We start from the raw sequence: 23,508 nt of genomic DNA on the forward strand, positions 1-23,508 counted from the left end.
CCCAAGGTCACCAACTCCGCCATTCAGAGCTCTCCACCAGACGTGGTATGGTGTTGAACTGTATAAGGTGTATTGTGGTGCTGAATAAGGAATATGAATGTATTTGATATTGTATGGAGTCTAACAGACTGAAGCCTACTCACCCTTTCCTACAGAGTTGCTGTTTGTGAAGCAAACGCTCCCTTCGCCGCCATAATTAATTGCTCTCATTAAAATGACAATTCTTTCAAATTGGCGTCGCTTCATTTGTTAGGCACACATATGAGCCTGAAAAGAGAGACATTTCTAAGGCCAATTCATTGAACGGGCTGTGCAAGGAGGAGTGGTGGAAAAAAAAATCGTAATTAATGTTTTTGTTCGGGCGCCGAACAATTCTCTGCTTTCGGTTACCTTGATGCGTTAATGTCTTTGTGCTTATCTAAATTCTGTTTTACTGATGGCACATTGTACCGCTTGTTTTGTTTTGATTATAACCACATGCAGTATGCAAAGCACAAATTTTACTTTCTTTTATCAGAGAGACACCGGGATGATTATTTTCTAGACAAATAGAGGGAGACAAAAAATAAAGAGGAAGATTCTTTGCATTTGTTTCAAGGTGGACAAAACAATGTGTGTCCGTATAACGATCCGCAGCCGATTGGCAAAATAAAGGCGGCCATATTAAGATGTTAATGTACTGACTGATGAAAGCATGCGCTATCGTTAATGCGATTGTCATGCAGTTATCAATACAACAACAATCAGTGAAGAGTCTCGATGTGTTTGTTTATGAATAGGAAAAGAGCGGCAAACCTGAATGGCAATTTTCATTTGCACCAGGAGCGCACGTCTTCAGATTTGAATGTTTTGTATTACATTAGAAATAGTGAAAGTAGACCATAAACTAAAGAAAAAGCTTAAAAGCCTAAAGAAGCTTAATGCTGCTTTTGGTTCACATCGTTTTCAGCGCTGTGAGTGACAGTCTTGGACTTTATACTGACACCTATTGTTGTGGATGCAGCATGAAAAAACAAAATGAAATTTGCACTTTATTCCATGACAGAAAGTTTCCAAAAAAATTGAGATTACAGAGGAAAACAAATGCTGCACTGATGGCATATTCTTGTAGGCCAACAAGGAAGGCTGTGAAAACTACAGAGTAAATGAGTTTACCTGTTTGGCATGATGCTGGTTTATGCTCTGGCTAATCACTTGTTAGCAATCGCTTTTTCAAGGATTTTTAGAGAGTGATAGGCTACTGGTGTATTTTATGCTAATGCAAATATGTGAGTTTGTGTCAACCACAGACTTTATTTCAAGCATTCATTCAAAAACCAGTGACTACAGGACAATGGAAATGAAAGTGCTAAAATGCTAACTCAGTTCCAGACACCAAACATACACCATCCTTGCAGCACTCTTTAGTAAAGAGCTGGTCATGAGATCACAATTCGGCATCCCCATGAAGGACCCATACTATATAAAATAAAAATACCACTTATAAGACTGGACTTATGGTGCACATGGTTTTATACTTTTCAAAACAGTAGTTGGGATAAAACTTTTTTTATTGAGGAAAATATTACTGAGTGCACCTTTAAAGTCCCTCAAAACTAATAAAAAACTAGTTTCCATCCACTAGTGAGCAATATGCTATATTTGGACCTCTGATCTAACATTTTACCTGCACTTACTATGCTAAGTGCACTAACATGCTCTTAATTCATGTAGCATAGCGGCGAGGATCAGCGCTCAGGGTCATAATGTGTAGCTTTGTCCAGCACACTTCACGTCCATTATCCACTTCATTACATGTCTCTTCTCATGCACAGTGCAGCCTTATGGCCTTTCAGAAAAGCCTTAATAACCTCAGGGCCATAAAGCTAAAGCTTTAGGATAAGACAGCACATCCAAACCTTGAGGGCCCTCAAGGTCACCTTTGACCCCCACCCCAGGACCAGAGACGGGAGAAGCATCAGGCCACACAGGGCCTTGTAGAAGTCCAAACATAAAGGAAAAAGGGCAAAGAGCTTAAAAAAAAAAAAAAAGATGAGAAGCTCATAAAGCTGCCGACAGTAGTCATTCCTAGTTTTGGTTGGGTTGCCTTATGAATATCACTATATAATATCACTGGCAGTAGATACATATTACCATTCAACATTTGGGCTCAGTATTTATTTTTAAGAAATTAATACTTTTATTCAGTGAGGATGCATTCAGTTGTTCAAAAGTGACATCAAATACTTTTTTATATAAAAGGTTTACATCAAATTGTCTTGAGATGTTTTTTATTCATCATATAATTCTTTGGTTGATGGGCATTGTACATCAATGCTACCTACAAAACCAAACTAGATGAAAGCATGTCAGAAGGGATGCAATGCAAACAGTGCATTTGGATGTACCTCCATTAAGTGCCTGTGAACTGTGTAGGCAGCATTCTCCAGTTTTCAGACACTACTAGGGAGTGAGGGAGGGAAGAGGAGGGGAGAGGGAGGGTCCGAATTCCTCCACAGGTGTGTGTGTGTGTCTGAAAAAAGGTGCTTCTAATCGGAGCTGATTATCTGCAGGTTGCATCTCTCCTAATAACACCTCGTCCGTCACATGCTCACTCATCTGGGGTGGCTCTGACAGAGAGACCCTGTCAGAAGAGGAGGGATAGAGGAACTTGAGAGGGAAACTTAAACCAGTAATTAGGTTCAGCTCATCTGGGTAGGGGAAAGGGCCCCATTTCTTCACTGTGTTAACAAAAGGGCACCCAAAAACAAGTAATGCTGACACCTTTATCATTTAATAAGTATTAATGTACGAAGTCATTAGAGTGCTTATTTTGAAATAATGTCCAGCTGACTGTGCATTATCCCTCTTACTATGCAGCTGTCAATCTAAAAAAAATACAGTGTAATTAGTCTGAAGTATGCATGTAAATTGAAATCATTTGAGAAAATGAGAGTGACATGACAATATAAGTAAATTATTTACTAAAATATTACTATTTAGGGGTATATAAGGTACAAACTACAAAGATGTATCTTTTAGGCTATATATGTGTGCAATATCCGCAGTAATATATGCATCACGGCATATAAGAGGGGCAGCCAGAACCTGACAGCATTGTGCTAAGTGTTGCATTTATATCGATAATGACTAATCTAGTGTCCAAATCTAAACGATATTGAAAAAACATCATCTAATTTGGTTTAATTGCTATTAACGGCCAAATGTTTAATTGGCAGTTAGACATACCCCTTTTATCTCAGAGTGGTCCTCCAGTGAACAGCCCCCCTCCACACATGAACACACACACACTCACACGCAGTGCACACAAAGAGATGAAAATAATTCATTTGTCAACTAGATTAGATTAGATTCAACTAACTAATGGATGAAATCTATTGTCATTTAATATGACATGCATGTTTTCTATAAAGTAACTAAATGTTCACTGGAAATTGTATTGAACTTTTTGATCTAATTATGTGAATTATGCACAGAATGGATTAAATATTTATTAATATGTGATGGTGGTTAAATGGAGCTAATGAGGGATACAAAATATTCGATGCCTTCAAGTCATCAGGAAATGAGTTGAGCTCTAAAGGCCTGATTACCTGAACAAACCCATTTACTGCAGGTCAAACAGCTCTACTGGGATAAGGACAGTAAGAGGGTCTGGAATGAGATATTTGTCTTGCATCAATCACTTGCCATGTTGCAAAGCATGTGCAAAGACTTTTACATGTCCTAAAGCTTTAATTAAGTCTAGCTCTGACTGTCCACCAGAAATGCATTTCTCATTTCAAACATTTATAAGTGGGTGAGATAATGGTTTTGTCTGGCTCTTTTAATTTATTCGAAACTACATTAGAAAATCCATTCATACCAACCCGGATCACTTCATTAATTTATTGACTTAAGCATAAGTATTAATTAATTAAAATGAAAATGAAATGAAACCAAGGGTCTCATTAAAAGGTTTAATTAAACATAAAATAAATAAATAATAATAATAAAGAAAACTTTTTGCAACTTGTTATATGGCATTATCTATATATATATATATATATAGAGAGAGAGAGAGAGAGAGGGATATATATATATATATATATATATATATATATATATCTTACAAAGAATATGCTGTTCTTGTTCTAAAGTATTATTAATATTTGTCACTTTTGTTTGCCAAATCTGGTATAGGTGAAAAGAAAACCCACATGACCATATACAGTGACAGAAACTATGAAATATGTGGTATATTTATGATGTGGCAACATAGGTTTTTCATGATAAAATAAGAATTCTCCGTGATAAAAAATAATTACAAAATTTAGTATGAACCATTAATAAAAACACAAAATTTCTGAGAAATAGGCAAATGTACTTTTTTTTTCATCAGTGTGGATGTTCTTATTAAATCAATGACCCTCTGTTCACTGTGTATAGTGTAATATCTCAAATCTAATCGTGTCTGCTCAAACACATTTCCAAAAATACGTAAACAGCCTGTAATAGGAAAGATGCTTAAGCCATATTCCTAATATTTAGCTCTTTACACGGTATGACGAATAGGGATTGCAGCCCCAGATCATTCGATTTCTATTTGTAACAATTACATGTCACTATTTGCATGTCAAGCGTGAGGTGGGTCCCCATGACGCCCTTCTGGTCTGTCCTGCACTGGCGCAGCTGTGGGGGGTTCAGTCAAACAGATGGGCTCAGACTGCCCTCCGCCCTTTACGGGTCCCTCCCACACATGGATGTATACAAACTCTCTCCCTTTACCGTCCACACACAGCACACACTGACATCCATACAAAGGACAGCTGCCCGTACCTGCCAACTTTCAAGCCTGGACTAATTACTTCACAGTCATCAGTTACCCAATGGGCCCTGGACAACAAAAGCAGAGGGCTGGGGGATCATAACTTCACAGAGCTTCATAAGAAAGGATCATTTATCAGCACTAACAAGCCGAGCTACACAATGATGGTCTCTTCACAAAAGTTTCACCATCAAGCACCAATGTTATGAGAGCACAATATCACCAACAATTAGCTATACCCTCTATATGTTTTTAATAAAATGTAAATAGCACATAAATGCTGAAGGGTGTAAAAATATTTATCAATGGTGGAAATTTTGATTGGACATGACATGAATACATAAAGGATGAATGCATTAGCAATGCATAAAGGAAACAAAAAGATGAATGTGTGATTTGCTCAAGAGTGGTCAATTCTGGTGGCAACTGAATAAAGAAAATTATTTTAATACGGCCAGGGGCAGCTGGCCATATTAAAGTGCATGAATGTAGGACAAATTATGACATAGGACATATCTAGATTTAATATATAAAAAGAAAATTAAGTGCAAGAGGGCCTAGGGGTAGATGTTATATAAGGATATTAACTCAAGTGTACTGAATTTGTTTTTACTAGCAACATTGTGTATGTTCGTTTCAAACATCTAGTTAAAAATATTCTTACATTATTATTTTATAATTAATTAAATTAAATTATTTATTTAAAAAGTCATTATTCATTAGTAATATTAGGCTTACAAACAATAATAAAAAAAAAACTACTGCTCAGTGAAAGAAAACAAGTTGATTAAAAGACTGAATTTATAATAATATAGCATAACCAGACATTTATTTTGTAAAGCAGTCATTTCGGAACACCACGTGTAAGAAAGTGGGGGGAAAATCCCAAGAAAGTACAAAAATTATACATTTTTTGGGGGGAAAGTTGTTATACCGTGTTAGCACAGACCAAGTTTTAGTCCAAGGTGATAACACATAAACACAATCATTTTCAGAAAAAAAATAAAAAAAATTAATCCTCTCCATGCCAAAATGACCAGAACACAACATATTGGTTAAAACATATTATAATATGTATTAACCAAATATTATGTGTTGTCTTAAAGATGACAGAAACAGGTTCTGAATTACTAGACAACAGCTTTTATGTATTTGTTGCCGCAGGATCTTTTAAACACTATATTGATAAATATAATGTTTTCCTTGCCATTATAAAAAAGTAATAATAATAAAAAAAGACAAGTAAATTACAATGTACACAGATAGAATGTAAGGAGTGACTTCCGCAGAGTGACAAATGATAAAATGTTGAAAAAAAAAAAAAAAAAAAACACTTGTGAACCAACAAAACAATAAAGACAGAAAAAGATTTCTATCACAGCGAACTGAGCCAGAGCTCTAAGAGAGGGAGAAAGAGAAAAATGGAGAGAGATATAAAGAGAGACGGAGACAGAAAGGGACAGGGAGGGCTGGAGGTGGGCTGCTTACTAATGAGAGCAATGCCTAGATGGGCTGTAAATAGGAGTACCAATATATCAAAAGCTATTCTCTTCAGTGAAGGCTGTGAAATCTTGAGCAGACCCTTTCCTAATTGAATTTCATGCCTTGCTTTTGTCATGTGCCACTGCAGCTTCTGTCCCACCAGCTCTATACAGCAGCAGTTGTCCAAAAAGGAGGGAGAGACTGTGCGCATGGGACTGAGAGATTAACACGGGGTGTATGTAGCATTCGGCTCGCCACGAAAAGTGTGCGCGGCCTTTAAAAAAAAAAAAACACATCCGAGATTCAAAGTGCAATAACGGAGACGGAAGGAACATGTGGAGAGCTTCTGACAGGATACGAATGCAAGAGCGGTTCCCCCACCTGCACACACTCCGGCCCCCGTCCCGACCCCACCACAAAGGCCCCTCCTCTGGCCAGATCAAGAGGCTGGATCCCATGAATTAATTACTGTCCGCCTCTCCGCCTCTGGGTTATTAATAGTATGAAATGAGCAATAAAAGGGCTTAGGAGTGGGAACAGGGGTGGCAGACTGCAGAGGTGATCCGGCGGGGGGACAAGAGGGGGGGATTTGCGGAGACAGAGAGAAACTTTTGTGGATGGGGAGAAAGAGAGCAGAAAACACTATGGTGCTAATCTTCAATCCATCTGGGGTTCATTAGCATTTAGTGTGTTTGCAGTTGCCAATCAAGCCTTAAAGGCGCCTTTCTCATCCTCTTTCAGGCCTCCAATGTAAGCCCTGTTAGAATGGCGCGTAAAAGACTTGACAAAATATTTTTGGACAAGTGCTTTTGTCAGCGGCCTCACCCCCCCAAGGATTGGCCTCTGTACCGGCGCTCTCAACGGCACAAGAGCTCAGCCATACAATTCGCCTATTACAGCCGCAAAGCTTATTATCCCCCAAAATAGTTAATAATTAGATTAAAACTTCAAATAAATGAAGTGGTACTGTGAATGAGCCAGGCGTAGTCTCCCTACACGCAATCTGTCTCGCAGTCTATCAATATGGATTGCCGGGATCTCTCTCTTTCAGAAAGCACGCACAATACCACCGCAGATGCAGCCGTGAAGAAAATATTATAGCCATGTGTCCTTTCTTTGCAGCACAAGGAATTCATGGCCTTTGCGATAGAGGCGGAGGCAGAGCGAAAGACGTAGCCATTTGAATGTGTTTGTGGTTAGGTTCGAATAGCTATTCGCATTCATTTTATTTGCTGATTACAGTTGTGATCGACGTTGAGGTTAAAAGCAAAGAATGAAGGGCATAAATGCTGAGAGAGAAAATAAAACAGCTTTTCAAAGTATATCAATACAGCTCTTGCTGGGTTTTATTTCAGAATTTAAAACCTATTTGTGGTTTTTATATTTTGCAGCATTATACTGCCATTTACGCATGCTTTGATGGGTCTTCTATTTATTATAAAGTGCTTACTGAGGACAACCTTCAGACTTTAGATGGAATAAAAGTATCTAAATGTCAGCTTCAGTAGTAACCGTATTAAATTCCAGCCAGACGCAAAAGTCTGAGACGTCTAGTGACAATGCTTTTTTTTTATTTAGTTTTTTTATTAAATAACCAACAATTTAAGTGAAAAATCAACACTCTTTCATTGCATTTTGTAACTATTTTACATTTTTACATATGAATTCATACAATCTGCTTATTAACACTTTAGATTAAGGAACATATATTAAGAGTTTTTCCTCAATAAACTTGCTGCTTATTAAAAGAAGTTGTTGGTAGCAGTTATGTTTAGCGTTAATCTAGAATGTGGTCACACAGAATAAGGCATTTTGTTCTTTATAACAAACAGAAATATGCATGATAATGTAATAAGTGAACAGTGTTCCATAATCTAAAATGTTATGATTGCACAAATTCATCTTAAATCTCTACTTTGGAAAATGTTTATGCTATAAAAAATCTGCATGAATTTCAGAAAGTAGATTTGGTACTTGTGGTTTAATGCCAGAACTCAACCTGCAAGAACAAAACCTGATGATCATGTTCACCAGCATGATTTGAGATGAGCCAAAAAGCGTCTTAAGCTTCAAGAGAAGAAAAATCATCTGACCACATCTACAAAGGGTCACATGATCAACGTGACGGAATTAATGCAACCTAAAAATGCATAATCTGAACCATTTCTTAACTTTATTTTTTTGTTCCATGGTATTTTGTGTCAGTGTTTCCGTTTAATAAACAAGCTCCAAGTAGTCTCAGACTTTTGGCCTCCAGACACCAGTGTAACAGTGAAGGAGAAGCAGATCAGAAAGAGAGAAATAGAGTCACAGAAAATGGAATTGGGGGGGGGGGGGGGGTGCAATGATATTTTCTCATCTTGATGGTTTCACTCCATCTGAACAAACATTCACAGCTGGAGGCTTGAGAGAGAAAAGAGAGAGCTAGAGACTAAGGGTGAGAAAGGGTAAATGAGAGCGAAAGAGTGCGTGACATGTAGACAGAGGCGGTCTATAGAGGTTAAATACCGCTTAGTTTGTGAGGTCACATATACTTGATCTGATGAGAACATGTAACAGTAACGAGAAGAAAAGTGCATTTCTATCTTGAATTGAAGGCATTGTGAGGAATACCACTGATCATTAAATGAAATTCCAGCTGCATTCAGCATGAAAGTGAGTGCTGAAAAGAAAAAGTCATTTTTGTTTGAAGATACTCGTCCCTGGAGCGGCTATAGAATGTTTCTGTTTAAAAGAGAGGCGTCTGTTTGAAAGTGAAGAGAGATGGTCTACACAAGCACATGCACCTGCCACTTATTAGACAGACAAAAAATAAAAAAATGTTACTCTGTCAGTCATTCTAAAACTTTGAAAAAAAAAAAAAAAAAAAAAACATACATCAAAAATCAGAATCTGAACTTTTGAAGAGACTCTACATCCTGGTCCAGATATCAGACGTGGCAGTGTAACACTGTTCTCTCTGGCAACCTTTTCAATCGTTTCTCGCTTTCTCTCTCCCTGACTCTCTTTAAATCCTTGGAACAGTTCAAGAGACAAATTGCTTCTTGTGCTGTATCAATGCATTTCATTTAAACCTCCTCAGCAGGGGGGTCCGGCCGAAAGATGTCATTCTGCAAGAGAGGAAAAGATAAAAAATATGCGGGGGAGAAAGAGGAGAGCATTGGAGGCAAATGGGCCGTGAACTGAACCATCATGTAGCCGCTAAGAACCTGCTTGCAGGCTTTATTCAATCGCTTCTTATTGTGAAGCGGCGGGCAGCTGAATGCTCTCTTTCAGAGAGGTCTGCAGCATGAACTTAAAGCAAGTAAATTTCTATCTTTCTGCGCATTAGCTGCCTCATTGCCCTTCAATTGAGTCCCTAAGAGCCTAGAGAAAAGAAACTGGTGGCAGTGGAAAGAGGGAGAGAATGGAGTGAAAAGTTAGCCACATAGGCAGAGGATGGGAAAAAGAAAAGCAGGAATAGAAAAGAACCGGAATAAATTGAGCAACCATTTCCATCTCCACACTCCTGCACTTTCAAGCGATGACTCTCGTAGTCTGTCCGTACTAATGACCGTTATCATAAAATCCTTGCTCTTTGATCGGTTCTAAAATATGCCTTGATTTAACCCGTGACCTCAGGAGAAATCTGAGGACCGGGCCAATGACCATCCCTCGGGCTCTTGCCGTTGTGTCAGTCAGACAACAGAAGACAATGGAAATCACCGGTAGATCGGTCACACTTCCTGTAGCACTGCGAGGCATGATCTACCCCTCCTGCTCTTTCCTCTCCACCAGCACAACGTCAACAGGTTGCTCTTGCCATGATCAAAGAGGCTCTTGTGTTTATCCAACATTGACAATAAGAGCAAATGTTAGCTTTCGTGTCAGGGATAAAGGGCTGTAGGAAGTGTGTCGAGAGCTGGGGGGGCTTGATGCTGACAGACCCCCTGATCACCTGAGAGCTGCGTGAGAGTCGAGGCAACAGGTGGATCCTGCAGAGCTGGACATTTCAGATCACTGTTACTGTTACAGGTCTGAATTAAGCTCGAAGGGGATGCAACCGCTGTAGCTGTTAGCACATGCCCAATATAACACATCCCACAAATACTATACTGAAAGAGGTTACACTAGATTTTAAAATGGTGTTGTTACAGTCTAATTCCAAAAGTTTTAATAATGCATACTTAGTATAGGGTTAGGATTAGGGTGTTTATGCATGATTTACTGTAATTACTATAGTAAATACATGTAACTATGCTACTTTTCTAAAAATATTAATGACTCCGATTTAATTCCTATTTTCATTAAAGATGAAGCGTGTCATTTCTGTACCAGTCACCAATTACAAAAATGAATGTTTCCCAAAATACAGAATGAAAGTTTTTCCACACACTCCCGCAGTCTGAACCCATACCAGACAAATTACATTAATCTCATGGAATTATTAGGCCCATTTTATTTCCAACCCTTTCTGACGCAATATGTACAGTATGAGGGGGGAAAACATTTTTGTGTGTTTCTAGAGTTATAGGGTGAATACTGGTAAAGTGGGACAGTTAAGCTTAATAATTTATATCTTTACATGGATATGTTTTTTTTTTTACTAAAAATCAACACTGAGCTCATCAGTAGCAAGTATGTGATTAAAAAAATTAAAAATTCTGTGGCTATGACATCACTTCCGGGGTGTGGCACATCATATTTAACAACCTTGCAGTGAACTGTGATGGTAAAGTAAAATGAAGTAAAATGACATAGCATTATGGGGTAAATAATGTTAAGGTTATAAAAATAAAACAACTCATGGATCATTTATAATTGTTACATATTTTGTTATAGGATGTAATGGTGAATCAGAATTTTTTTAAATCACATTCATATTAGTCTTCTTGGGGTTTTTTTTATGCGATTTTGACACTGTCCCAGTTTGCCAATAGAATATTGTTAAATTGGGACAGGGTATTACTGGCAAACTGGGACAGTCATTCAAGTCATTCTAATGGAGGAATAAAGTTACCTTTTTATATGTCCCTCATACATTTAGTTAGTTAGCTAGATATTTCAACAAAGACTGACTTTACGCCAGCTCTCACGCATTCACCGTGAGACACACACAATTAACACTTTTCACACGCTCTCACGCCACACATCCATTTCCTCATGCACAGAAAAATCGTGAAGCAAAGAGGACACGGAGACCACCAGACTAGACAGAGCGGGTTACTTAAGATATAAAAAAAATCTCAGCTCTCTCTGTTAATGAAGGTTTTTTTTTTTTTTTTTTTTTTATTTGTATGAAATAAATTTAACCCAATATAAAATTTTGTGGGCAGGCGAGGGAGGGGGTTGGTTGAATTTGCTGTACCTGCACCCCTTCTTAAAAAAAAGTGATGTTTATATTATTGTTGTTGTTGTTTATATTGTTGTTTATATTGTTATTGTGTATTTAATTTATAAGGCCTACACTTGAATAACAACTGAATGTGTTTTAAGTGTCCCAGTTTGACAGTAGCGCCTTGAAAAATGTGGTTTGGTGTCATTGTGTGTTTGAGGAAGAGTCATCCATCCTGTGTTTAATGTTTCTTTCTTTTTTATTGTCTATAGTATAGTAGAGCTCCTAAGCGATTTAGAATAGTATCATATGAGCGGCTAAGACATTTGGATCATAATAAAAAGTATGCAGAATATAAATTATCAGAAAGTGTCCCACTTTACCAGTATTCACCATACTATTACTAAAATACATGAAGAATAATTTCTTTAGTTTGCTTTAAAGGCTCCTCTTTTGGCCCCCATTGTAAGTTTGCTGAGGCTCACTGGTTAAGAACCACTAAAGAAACCCAACATACTATTTTTCTATAACTAATGCATGATGTAGCTAATTTAATGTTGTTATATTTTTTTAATACTGTATCTTATCACGATAAATGGAGTATTCTGCTGATAGTAGGAGGCACAAGGAGAAAATAGAGGGCATCAACTTTCCTAGGAGTTTGTGTCCTATGCAAACTGAATACTCTGTGAATTAGATCTGCGATACTGGAACCACTGTTGTGTTGTATTTCATCAGTTACAACACGTTCGTTCAGTGTGGTCACTTTTAATTTAATGCACTCACCCACATTGACACTTAAAGTTTGATTCTGTTCTATATATATATATATATATATATATATATATATATATATATATATATATATATATATATATATATATATATATATATATATATATATATGGTTTTAAATCAGAAGGGTTTGAGTAGGGATGGGGGATAACTATACCTCTGAGGGGATAGTTCACCCAAAAATAAATGTCGTAATTTACTCACCCTCAAGTTGTTCTAAACCTGTTTGAGTATCTTTTATTTTGCTTAACACAAAAGATGATAGTTAAAAAAATAAATTACAGTTGATCAGTTAAAAAAAAAAAAAATCATGCACAGCAATCAGTGGGGTCCATTATTTGGCTGGTTACCCATATTCTTCAAAATATCTTATTTTATGTTTTACAGAAGAAAATCTCATAGAGGTTTGGAACAACTTGAGGGTGAGCAAATAAAGACAGGATATCATAATAATAATTGATTTGAAATAAATTTTGTGGTGAATTTTCCCGTTTTGTTTTAGCATAAATGTAGATTACACACAAATGTTTAGGAATTCCTATGAGACAAGGCTAAAAGGTTTGACTTTTTAATCTCCTATTTCTTTAGTTTTAAGCACAAGCATGAACTAAGATTTAATATGATATTTGATGCATATCACATCACAAATTTAAGAGAGTTTACTACTACCAAAAAGTTGACCTCAAAGCTTACTAAAATGGACTAAAAGTCATAAAACCCCAGATTATCATTAAAATCATCCTTCCACTACAGTCAGACATATCAACCTAGTGCTAAGATAAATAGTTGGCGTCTATGTATCACACCGTGATGTACAGGTGAAGAGGTGATTTGTAGATCTTTGTAACATATTTGTAACTCTGTATTGACCAATCAGCATCCAGAATGATGGAGCCGTTTTGTGTCTTGGAGAGAGGAGACAAAAACATCAATGGGAGAACAGAAAGATTATTCGGACATCAGACCAGATCACAATCACAAATCAACTACTGATCAAATGATCTGATGATCGGACACCAATATCAGCGATCACACAGTTCCAGCACTGAGTCAGACAACTGTTTAACTAGACGGTCCGTCAGATGACTGACAGCACTAACAAGTGTGAGAAAGAAGCCACATTTCCACACACGTCACATCAAAGAGCAGAACAAGCATGACACCATTGAATCTGACTTGCTGAACTTGATCAACCCTCACCGATGACCCCTTTTATGGCTTATGAGGAGCGTCGCTCATGAATGCCTCCGATTTTGCAGCGCATGGTTAATGGTGACATTTGGCTGTCGGGGTGCTCGGAGTAAAAGCGTCCCGCACACACAGTGGCCTGCGGCTGGGGCTCTAACAATGGCCCGGCCCACAGTGGACACACACACTTCCAGCTGTGGCTGACCATCCTGGCCTCTTCTCTGGCTCCCATGAAATTGGAAATTATCAGGGCCGTTTCTGGTGACAAATCATTGTCTGTGTGTTCCTGCCACTTTGCGAGGAGGAGAACAGACCGAAGGAGAGAAAAAACTCTTTTTGATGCGACTTGAAGGCTGACCTCGTCACCCTTATCCTTCAAAATGCTGACCCCCACAGAGATGGACTCAAAGTGTGGCCTGAGGTTGACTCTCTTAAAGTGCTACATTGATCTTTAACCGTTCCCACATTTCCTGTAGAGGCTTTGAGACCTTCAATATGCCAACAGGAACGCTGGATTCTTCCATCTCCTCGCCTGTACCTTTAACTAGAGGCTTGTGAATAGGGTTTGTATGGTAAACCTGAGGTATCTCTATTGACCTGCGGCTGAACTTTGCTGTACCAACAGCATCTTTTCAAACTCATGCTCCTGCAGCCAAAAAAGGAGGCAGTATTTGTTTATAAATACCGTTTCCTTCACAGAGCAGTTGCTACTTGGCTAAAGGCTGAGCAAGTGAATTGAGCTCAAGGAGGAAAACAAAAAGATAAAGGGAAAACAGTGACCGCCAGTTGTGTTGCCAGAGGGCCTGCTCTTAATATCAAACCTAAATTGATACATTTCTTACAAATAAAGATTCATCAAGGAAAACAAATGGTGCCAACTAGAAATAGCACTCTTGCAAAGAAGGACTGCAGTGGTAACGAAAGTTGTTACACCTCATAAAATTTTTAAGTCAAACCAGACAAATGTGTTTTCTTGATAGCAGTTCTTTCGTTGTTGTTTCAAAGCCCTCTTTTCTATTAGAATAATTAAAGCTTTATTCAGGATTCCTGTAAGCTAAAGTTCCAGTATCATAATATTTTGGTAATAACATGTGAACACAATAAAAGTGCAGACATACATGATACAGGGTCCACACCCACTCATCTAATGAATGCATTTCAGATAAGAGGAGCTGTGTTTTTCAGAAATGTCACAGCAGGGCACGATGTCACGTTATCTTATATTAAACAATGTCATAATCACCTATTTGATGATGAATAATAAACCAACTGTTTGACAAGTTTGTTGACTCTTTAGATTTTAGAAGCCTATGATTGGTCATTAAAATGCTAGAACTTGTCATTGGGTTACATTATTTTATGCCATTTTGTCTTGGCTAATAACATTGAAAATATTAAATAGTTGTTTGTTAGTCATCTCATTAAGCTAGAAACTGACATCTAAAATGCCAGTGGTATCTGAACACGAACGGACATTAAAAATAAGCCTGAAATAAGACTAATATTCACTGGAGCAAAGGTTGACAGCTAGTGCAGATACGTGCTAGAACAGTCAGTATCAGTTTGTCTAGACTCTAACTTTCTGTATTTAATAAACTTTCCATTTCAGTATGAATATTGATGAACTTATTTTTGCACGTTGGGTTCTACACAATATGTAGTGAACAGAAACAGTAAAGAAAAAAAACCAACAATTACTTGATTAGCAATAGCTTATTTGAAGACTTGAGTGGGTAAGTAAGTGAATCAATAATTACGCCTACATGAAGAGACTAAAATATCACATTTAATAAAACAGTTTGACGCAACTGGTCGCATGAAGTCTCACAGACCAGAAACAGCTTTAGCGCCCTCTACTGCTCACGAGTGTCTGACCTTGCTTCCGCTGATAACGGCTGTTAATGTAATTATTGATAAAGTTAATCCTTAAATATTTCTATTAAAAATCTTAAACTGAAAAGGACACAAAAGTAGTAGTGAACATAATAGTGTGAATGGGAGTAAAATCACCTTTACGCGTTGCAGGCGAACACAGAGCGCTTGTGACCTGCGACTGGGACAGAACCGAAGTTCTGTGGTGATCCTGTGGGGTTTTCCTGCGAGGATTTCTCTCAAACACTAAGATTCAAACACTGTCTAACAGCAAAACATCGTCTAGGTACGACAGGATGCGTCATATCATGTGTTCTCTTGGTTAACAAACGTACAAGGTAAAATAGTGCACATGAGGAGCTTCTCCGCACGGTCACATTTTTTGCTTTTTGGGGGGCTTCGAGGAGGAATCTGCTGACAGATACACAAAATCATTTTAAAAAGATTTTCTTAAAAAAAAACATTCGATATATTTCATAATATAATTGTAATACATTAAAAAGTCAAGCATTCTTGTAGCAAGCAATGTTGGCTAATTAATCTGTAAAATTTAGGCCTATAAACAAATCTGACCACTTCACATTGTGTCGAATTGTTTTTTGACTTCCTGCTTGTTGTGAAGGTTTAGGAGACATGGACATGATGACCAGTGTTTTGAATATGAAAGCTCAAACATAGTTTCTTTTTATATTTAGACAACTGCCTTCAATGATTCATCTGTTTTCATGTCATGTAGACCAAAAGGATTGGTTTTTGAATATCACTAGTTTTATTGTTGATTACTAAAAAATAAAAGATAAAAAAAAAAAAAAATTAAACAACCAACATTTTTTCCCTTTATATGTCAAAACATATTTAAAACACTTAGAAAACCAATATTTGTCATTTCTTTTTTTTTGTACAAAGAGGATAAACACTGATAATATTGGCATCTCACTCTCTGCTTGTTTGGAGAAACACTAGAATTCACTTTTTGTAAACTTCAAAGTGACCTGACGATAGACAGCGAACACGCTAATAAACTAACAGCTTCTTACACAGACATGAGAAGCCAGTGAATCTTCCGAATGGAACGCTCTTCATAATGGCCATTAAACTTTTTTTGCCCTTACATTTAATTACTTTAAAATGGCAGAAAATATTCACGAATAAGAATCTCTCTTTGCAAAGCCTTCTTGAACTTGTTTAGCCTTTTGACGGGGAGAGATTGACACATTTAAGACACATTAAGTTTGCAAAAGTTTTCAACACCGCAACAATATCAGCTGAAATCCAGCCCAGAGGCAGCACATAGAAAATGACTGACTTAAAAAAACAAAATTACTTTCCATTTTACTTCAAATTAATTTTGCGATCAATTATGTGGCTTGAACTTAAAAGCGGAATGATCTATATATCTTAAGGATTTGTCTTTGGTTTGCTGATTTGCAATTGGCACCGAAATAAAAAGGCAGAGAAAGATGGCAAAGGAGATAAATTTGTTATTCTTTCAACATGGTTGCAGCTTTTATAACACGGATGCTTCAGATTTTCAGTGGGGTTCTCAAATAACAGAATCTGACCCGAAACTTAGAAAATAAATATGATTAACTAATATGTCTAAAAGTGCTGGTGAAAATAATTCAGTAAGCACGCAAGATGAACACACAGACAGTGCATGAGATGTGGAGAGCGGGTCGTTCTGTTGGTCCTGGGGTGTTTGTGAGGCCACCTCTCAATTGGCTCTTTCCTCCCTAAGTAGTGTACCTGCTCTGTGTGAAAACTGTTGCCAAAGGGCAAACTACTGAGTGAGCGAGTGAGCCGTTTGAGTTCAGTCCCGTCTCACCAGTCTTTCTTCTTCTCATCCATGGACACTCCTCCTGGACCTAGTGCTACTACCAGCAGAAGGCCTCCGATCACCGACGTGGTCTGGAAGAAGTCGTACTTGAGGAAGTCGTGCATGGGCTTGTAGGCTGGTATGGTCCAGAAAGCATTAAAGTACACGTTGATTGCCAGTAGCCAGATGACCAGGGTTAGGGCGGCTAGTTTAGTCTTGAAACCGATCGCTACCAGAACAATAAGTGCTGTGCCCACCAGATTCTGCAAGATCTAAAACCAAACACAGACACATTAGAAAAAGGAAGTCAGAAAGAAACACCAGACAAATGTGGAATGGTTACACAGGAAACTGAATTTAACACTGCAGAAATCAGGTAGGTAGGCTACAGAAAACCTGGTCACGTCTGACCTCTAGTGGTGAAATGGATGATTACAATACAAGCATAACTACAGCTGGGAAGAGCAATGCATCAGCTAAACAATATGGCAAATTATGAATGTTTAATTTTCAAATATAGTTCATTCAAAATTTTGGAATAAGTGCGTTTTTATTTAAATCAAATCTTTTATTCATTTAGGATGCACTGAATTGATCAAACTATAGTAAAAACATGGTTACAAAATACTTCCATTTTAATAAATGCTGTTCTTTTGAACTTTACATTAATCAGAGAATCCTGAAATAATATGCAACAAATGTTCTCAATATTAATAATAATTATAAATGCTTCTTGAGCATCAAATCAGCATTTTAGAAAGATTCCTGAAGGATCACTTGACATTGAAAACTGTGGTAGTGATGCTAAAAATTCAGCTTTGCATCACACAAATAAATTACATTTTGCAATATATTCAAATAGAAAATAGTTACTTTAACTTCTAATACAATATTTTTGTTTTACAGTATTTTTGACCAAATGAATACAGTATTTGTGAGCATAAAATACTTGCTGACCCAAACTTTTGAACAGTATCCATTTTTCAGCCTTAATGTAGTCTGTAATTTTTTTCTTGTGTAGTTTTGATCATGGCATCTGAGAAAGAGGAAGAAGCATCATGCAATCCTGTATATATGCCTAATATGGATGTCAGATGAATTAATGGCAAAATACTGACATTCTGGCCTATAATGTCAAAAACAACAAGATAGGCAAAGCATTTCTTTCCTCTCTTTTATAGGTTGAGTATGTATGTATTTTCCCGTCCTAATGATGTACATTGAAAAGATTTCAACATTCTGTCCTTGCTGTCCATGACTGCATCAGAACAGATTGTGACTCACAACAACTGCTTTATTGTAACAGTGTTTGACATCAGTGTTGGTAATTGTCTTGCCTTTCTATTATAATTCAGCATTTATATAGATAAAGTGAACACAAACTGTGCTTTATGATGCAATTGACACAAAAACTCAACCGCCAACCCACATCCTGAGCACCACAATCACAACATCTTCTGAGCCTGAAGCACTTATCTGCAGGAACAGCTGAACCTGGGGCAATAAACTTTTAGACATTCTGCCAAGTCAGAAGATGTGGTTTATGAGCACATTTATAAAGCCAGAAAAGGCCAACTATAAACGACAATGATTCTACATTCAGTCATTTGTAAACAGGGCTGATCGAGGACTTCAATCCAGTTCTAAACTTGATGCTACGGAGTGTTGAAAGATTAGCAAAACATTTGTACAAAAAGTAGATTTTGAGAAACTGCAATATTTTAAAAGCCATTTCCTTTTTTTTTTTTTTTTTTTTACAAGCAACTGCCGATGTTAACATTAAGACCTTGATTAGTTTGTAACCCTAAGGATGATATCCTGATGACAGCATCTATAGTATGCATTATAGTAATAAGAATAGTATTTTCTAGCATAAAAGAGATTGTCATGAAAATGTCACTCAGAAAAAAAAAAAACTTAATCCTAAAGATCTTTAAACCTACACAATATAATTTGGTTTTGATTTCTGAACCTAGAGATTTGTTTGTGATTCACCCATTTAGCACGCTGAGAATATTTGCTCACCGAGAGGAAGCTTGTATCAAAGTGCAGCAGCGTCATAAACATAAGCACCAGCAGGACTCTGCCACCCAGCTGCATGTACTGTTTAGGAGAGCTCTCTCTCATGGTGGGAACCCCAGCAAACATACTCCTGCCCTCAGAGCGGGACTCTGCGAGCAGCAGCAGCAGACCTCCCCCCAGAGCCAGATTCCTGAAACACAGAGATCATGACGAGACCAGAGCATAAAACACACGATGACACACTCACTCCCAGCTTATCCTGCAAAGAACTTACCTCATCAAAAACTTCGGGTCCCAGAGAATGCTATAGGCAACAGTCTGCAAAAGATAAAGATCAGCTCTGTAATTAAACAGTTTAACTTAATTACACTCCTAACCAAAGATAACATCCAATTACAATCTTAAAGAACATAAACAGAAAGCTCACACCTGTAAGGCGATGAGACCAAATAATCCAAAGCAGGCATACTGCACAAAATTCCTGCTCAGGATCAGTATACAGCCACCTGGAAAACAGATAACGAAACAATCCATAAAAAAATCTGAAGATGATCCAAATCACCAGAGATGTTTCCTCTGAACACACTTCTTACCCAGCTGTCCGAGTAAGTTGATTAAAACAAACAGTGTGGCCAGGAAGACGCCACATCCCCACGTCGTCTCAATATATTCTTTCTGCTCGCTCCACTGGAACCACATGCGAATGCCGTCCTCCAGGAAGGTGCTAATCAGACACAGACGCGCTATGTGGGGCAGGTACTGCTTCGTCACTCGAAGGAACTAGAGATGAACAAAAAGACAAAGATATGAAAACCCCCAACTTTAGGTATATGCAGCAGCTAAAGTAATGCTTGCCTTAACACGAATGTGACCCTGGACCACAAAACCAGTCTTAAGTGTCAATTTTTCGAAACTGAGATTTATAAATCAGCTTTCCATTGATGTATGGTTTATTAGGATTGGAAATATTTGGCTGAGATAGAACGATTTAAAATCTGGAATCTGAGGCTGCAAAAAAAATCTAAATACTTAGCAATGCATGTTACTAATAAATAATTAAGTTTTTATATATTTGTGGTAGGAAATTTACAAAATATCTTCATGGAAGATCCTAATGAGTTTTGGCATAAAAGAAAAATCTATAATTTTGACCCATACAATGTTTTTTTGACTCATACAATGTACTTCTGAACATGCCTATATTTTAAGGCAATTATTACAGATGAAGAAGGCACAGCTTTACGATCATGTGCATTCAACTTCAATTCTAGAACATCCTAGGTCAGCATGAAGGACCATGTTCTAATATATCACCATTCAAAAGATTTGAGATCAACTTTTAATCAGCAAGGATTCATTCAATTCATCAAAAGTGTCTAAAGATATTCATAATGTTACAAATGAGTTCTATTTTAAATAAAGCCATTTCAAGAATTTGGGGTTCATAAAAAAACATTAAACAGCACAACTGCTTTCAACACTGTTAATATTAAACGTTTCTTGAGCAGCAAATCTACAAATTGGAAAGATTTCTAAAGGATCATTACTCTAAAGACTTACTCACTCTAAAGAGTTACTCTATCTTTCCCATCACAGGAATAAATTATATTTGAAAATATGTTAAAATAGGAAACTTAATTCAAATTGTAATAAAAGGTTCACTACATTACGGGTTTACTGTATTTTTGTTCACATAAATAAGGCCCTGATCAGTAATCCAAGTCAACATAAAGGAGGATATTTATCATAGCCCAACTCAGATTTATGCAATTAGAAAGCTATTTTAATATCTACTTAAAAGGCAAAAAAACAAAAAAACATATAAATCCATCCTAGTGTGAATAGTTTAGATTTACACAAGCGTCATATTACTTCAACTAAGTGCTGAAACTCTTCAAATGAATGCTGCTTAAATGTTCAACCTCTGAGCTTTAAATCCCCTTTTCACTTTCCCCCACATTTTCAGTCAGTATCCGAGCACAGGTGGCCAAACACACATCCATTTGCAACTGAAGACTTAGGAGTACGTCTCCAGCATTGAAAGATCACTGTGGTGTACTCGTAATAAATCTGTTCCACTTCCTCATGCAACAGGTGTTGAGCAGATATGTACAGGGAAGGAAAAAGATACGATTACAGGATATTATATTCTCATTGCTTAACGCTGTAACATGAGCTAGCTTGTAAAATGAAAGTAAGAATCAACAATTGGCTTGTAAAAGCCAATGGTAGATTATAGAGTTCTGTTATTTGTTAATGAAAATAATCAGATTGCAAGAAAACTAAAATGCATAGACTTTGTCAATACATGGCCGGGGTTGTTAATAAAACGCCAAACCATCTGCTGTTCAAACTCTACACTCTTATGTGAGCTTTGACACCGGCCTCGGCTAAGCCCCGCCCCCAGACGATCCACATCAGCACTAAGAAGAATACGGACCAATCAGCATTCAACAAGTACCAAGCAAAGCCCAAATGAATGGGACGAGATCTCGGGGCCAATGTCTGCCTGTGTGTCAATACTTTACTCGCAGTCTGTGTATCTGGAGGGTATTTGACTTGTTTCCAAGCAGCACAGGAATATCGAAGGGTACAGGATTCGCCTTCTGTTACGTCATAAAAGGCAGGATTGCTGAATAAGAGTTGCATGAACCAAAAATGGGAATTTGAATATTGTTATTGAGCGATAAAACTAATCTTAATGATTGATAAAATAACTTTAAATTAGGCCATAAATAAATAAGATGCTGATGGCAGTGATGGCCTCGTTTCAGCATTGATAAACATTCACAACTCCGGTTTACACCCACATAATAATTACATATTTATAAAGCTGATTCCTATTATTTACATAACATAAAAAAAGAAAAAAAAGAAAAAAGCACAGCATGAAACAGGGCCCCAAACACATCCAATAATCCTGCAAAATCTGATTAAACAACAAGGCATCAGATTAATGACCTGCTGTTAATTTTCAATTGCATATGGACAAAAAAAACCATATTTTTCTAATCAGTCATCTTTCATGTTGGGTGTAATGAGTAGCATACACTCTTGCTTCATCATATGAACACGTCTGAAGACACTGATGAAAACGATTCCAGGATAAAGTTTGCATGCCATTCAAACATTTTGGGTTCACAGAAATAAAGTATATGTACTTATAGATATTTAATAGATATAAACGTCAAATATCAGTACACGAAGGCAGCCAAAACACAGTTTTTCTTTAAAGTATTGCTAATACTTAAGTCAGTCCTTCGAGTCACAAGACTAGAATTTAGTCAATAAACAAACCTCATTTGCAGCCAAGCAAACAAGACGAAACTATAGACGCAGACGTGGACATTATTCCTGAACTTCGAAAGCATTTGTTTAGTAAAGAAGAGTGGTCTCTGTGATTTAGTGTGTGCAAGTTGACTGGCAGGGCCTTCTGCTCTCTTACCCGATCCGCCACGTCCTCCGCGTTGCTCATCAAATCATTTTGGGCCATGACACCAAACTCCGAGAGCCGATTCCCGTCTGCAGGACACCTTGGCTTGTTCGTGTGCTTTTAATCGATATCTATGTGTGCTCGCAGGTGTGATACAGGTCTCGCACTAGCCTTGCTTTGCCGTCGTCTGTGTGTGTACTAGAATTCCATCTCCGCCCCATAATGCCCTGCAGCTCGTTCTGGCGCCGCCTGTAGGACACACATGTCTCTGCATGCCACGTGTACTGATGCAGCCAGAGAGCTCGAGCTGCGACGAGACGACTAATGACATACATTTTCATAGACTGCCTTTTCATCCAATAAATAAATAAATAATTAAAACATATCTTTTATATATTTTTTATGTGGGGGGGGGGGGGGGGGGGTGGCCATGAGGGAGATTATACCCAGATTCTTAATGTACACAACCTTGTCCAAACTGTATGGGAACATTAGTCCTATATTTGTAATACTTTTATTATCACTATTACTGGTCTATAACACAAATGGCTTTTCTTATTAAGAAAGAAAGAAGAGAAAATGGGCAGTGGACAAGATTTGTGTGCATTTTAATCAAGAGATCTGTTCTAGATTTGGACATTAACTGTGGACATGAATGTTTTTACTTCCTTAAGTTGATACCTTAAGTTAATATATATTAACAATAGTTATGATGAATAAGAATTAACAAATAATTGCATCTTACGTAACAACACCAACCTAGATGAATTAACTGTTTT

The 23,508-nt window shown here is 37.4% G+C and overlaps 1 protein-coding gene across 1 annotated transcript; it reads right to left on the reverse strand.

Annotated features, from left to right (window-relative positions):
- Positions 1–16,917: 16,917 nt before the first annotated feature.
- surf4l (surfeit 4, like) lies at positions 16,918–22,970 on the reverse strand. The gene is made up of 6 exons (XM_052557276.1): positions 22,742–22,970; positions 19,890–20,076; positions 19,726–19,802; positions 19,571–19,614; positions 19,300–19,486; positions 16,918–17,546 (listed from the first exon to the last, which is right to left on the reverse strand). The coding sequence occupies exons 1-6, from the start codon at positions 22,787–22,789 to the stop codon at positions 17,280–17,282; spliced, it is 810 nt and encodes a 269-aa protein (XP_052413236.1). The 5' UTR covers positions 22,790–22,970; the 3' UTR covers positions 16,918–17,279.
- Between the last annotated feature and the right edge of the window lie 538 nt (positions 22,971–23,508).

This window comes from Carassius gibelio, chromosome B5 (genome assembly GCF_023724105.1).
Source record: "Carassius gibelio isolate Cgi1373 ecotype wild population from Czech Republic chromosome B5, carGib1.2-hapl.c, whole genome shotgun sequence".
NCBI classification, from domain to species: Eukaryota; Metazoa; Chordata; class Actinopteri; order Cypriniformes; family Cyprinidae; genus Carassius; species Carassius gibelio.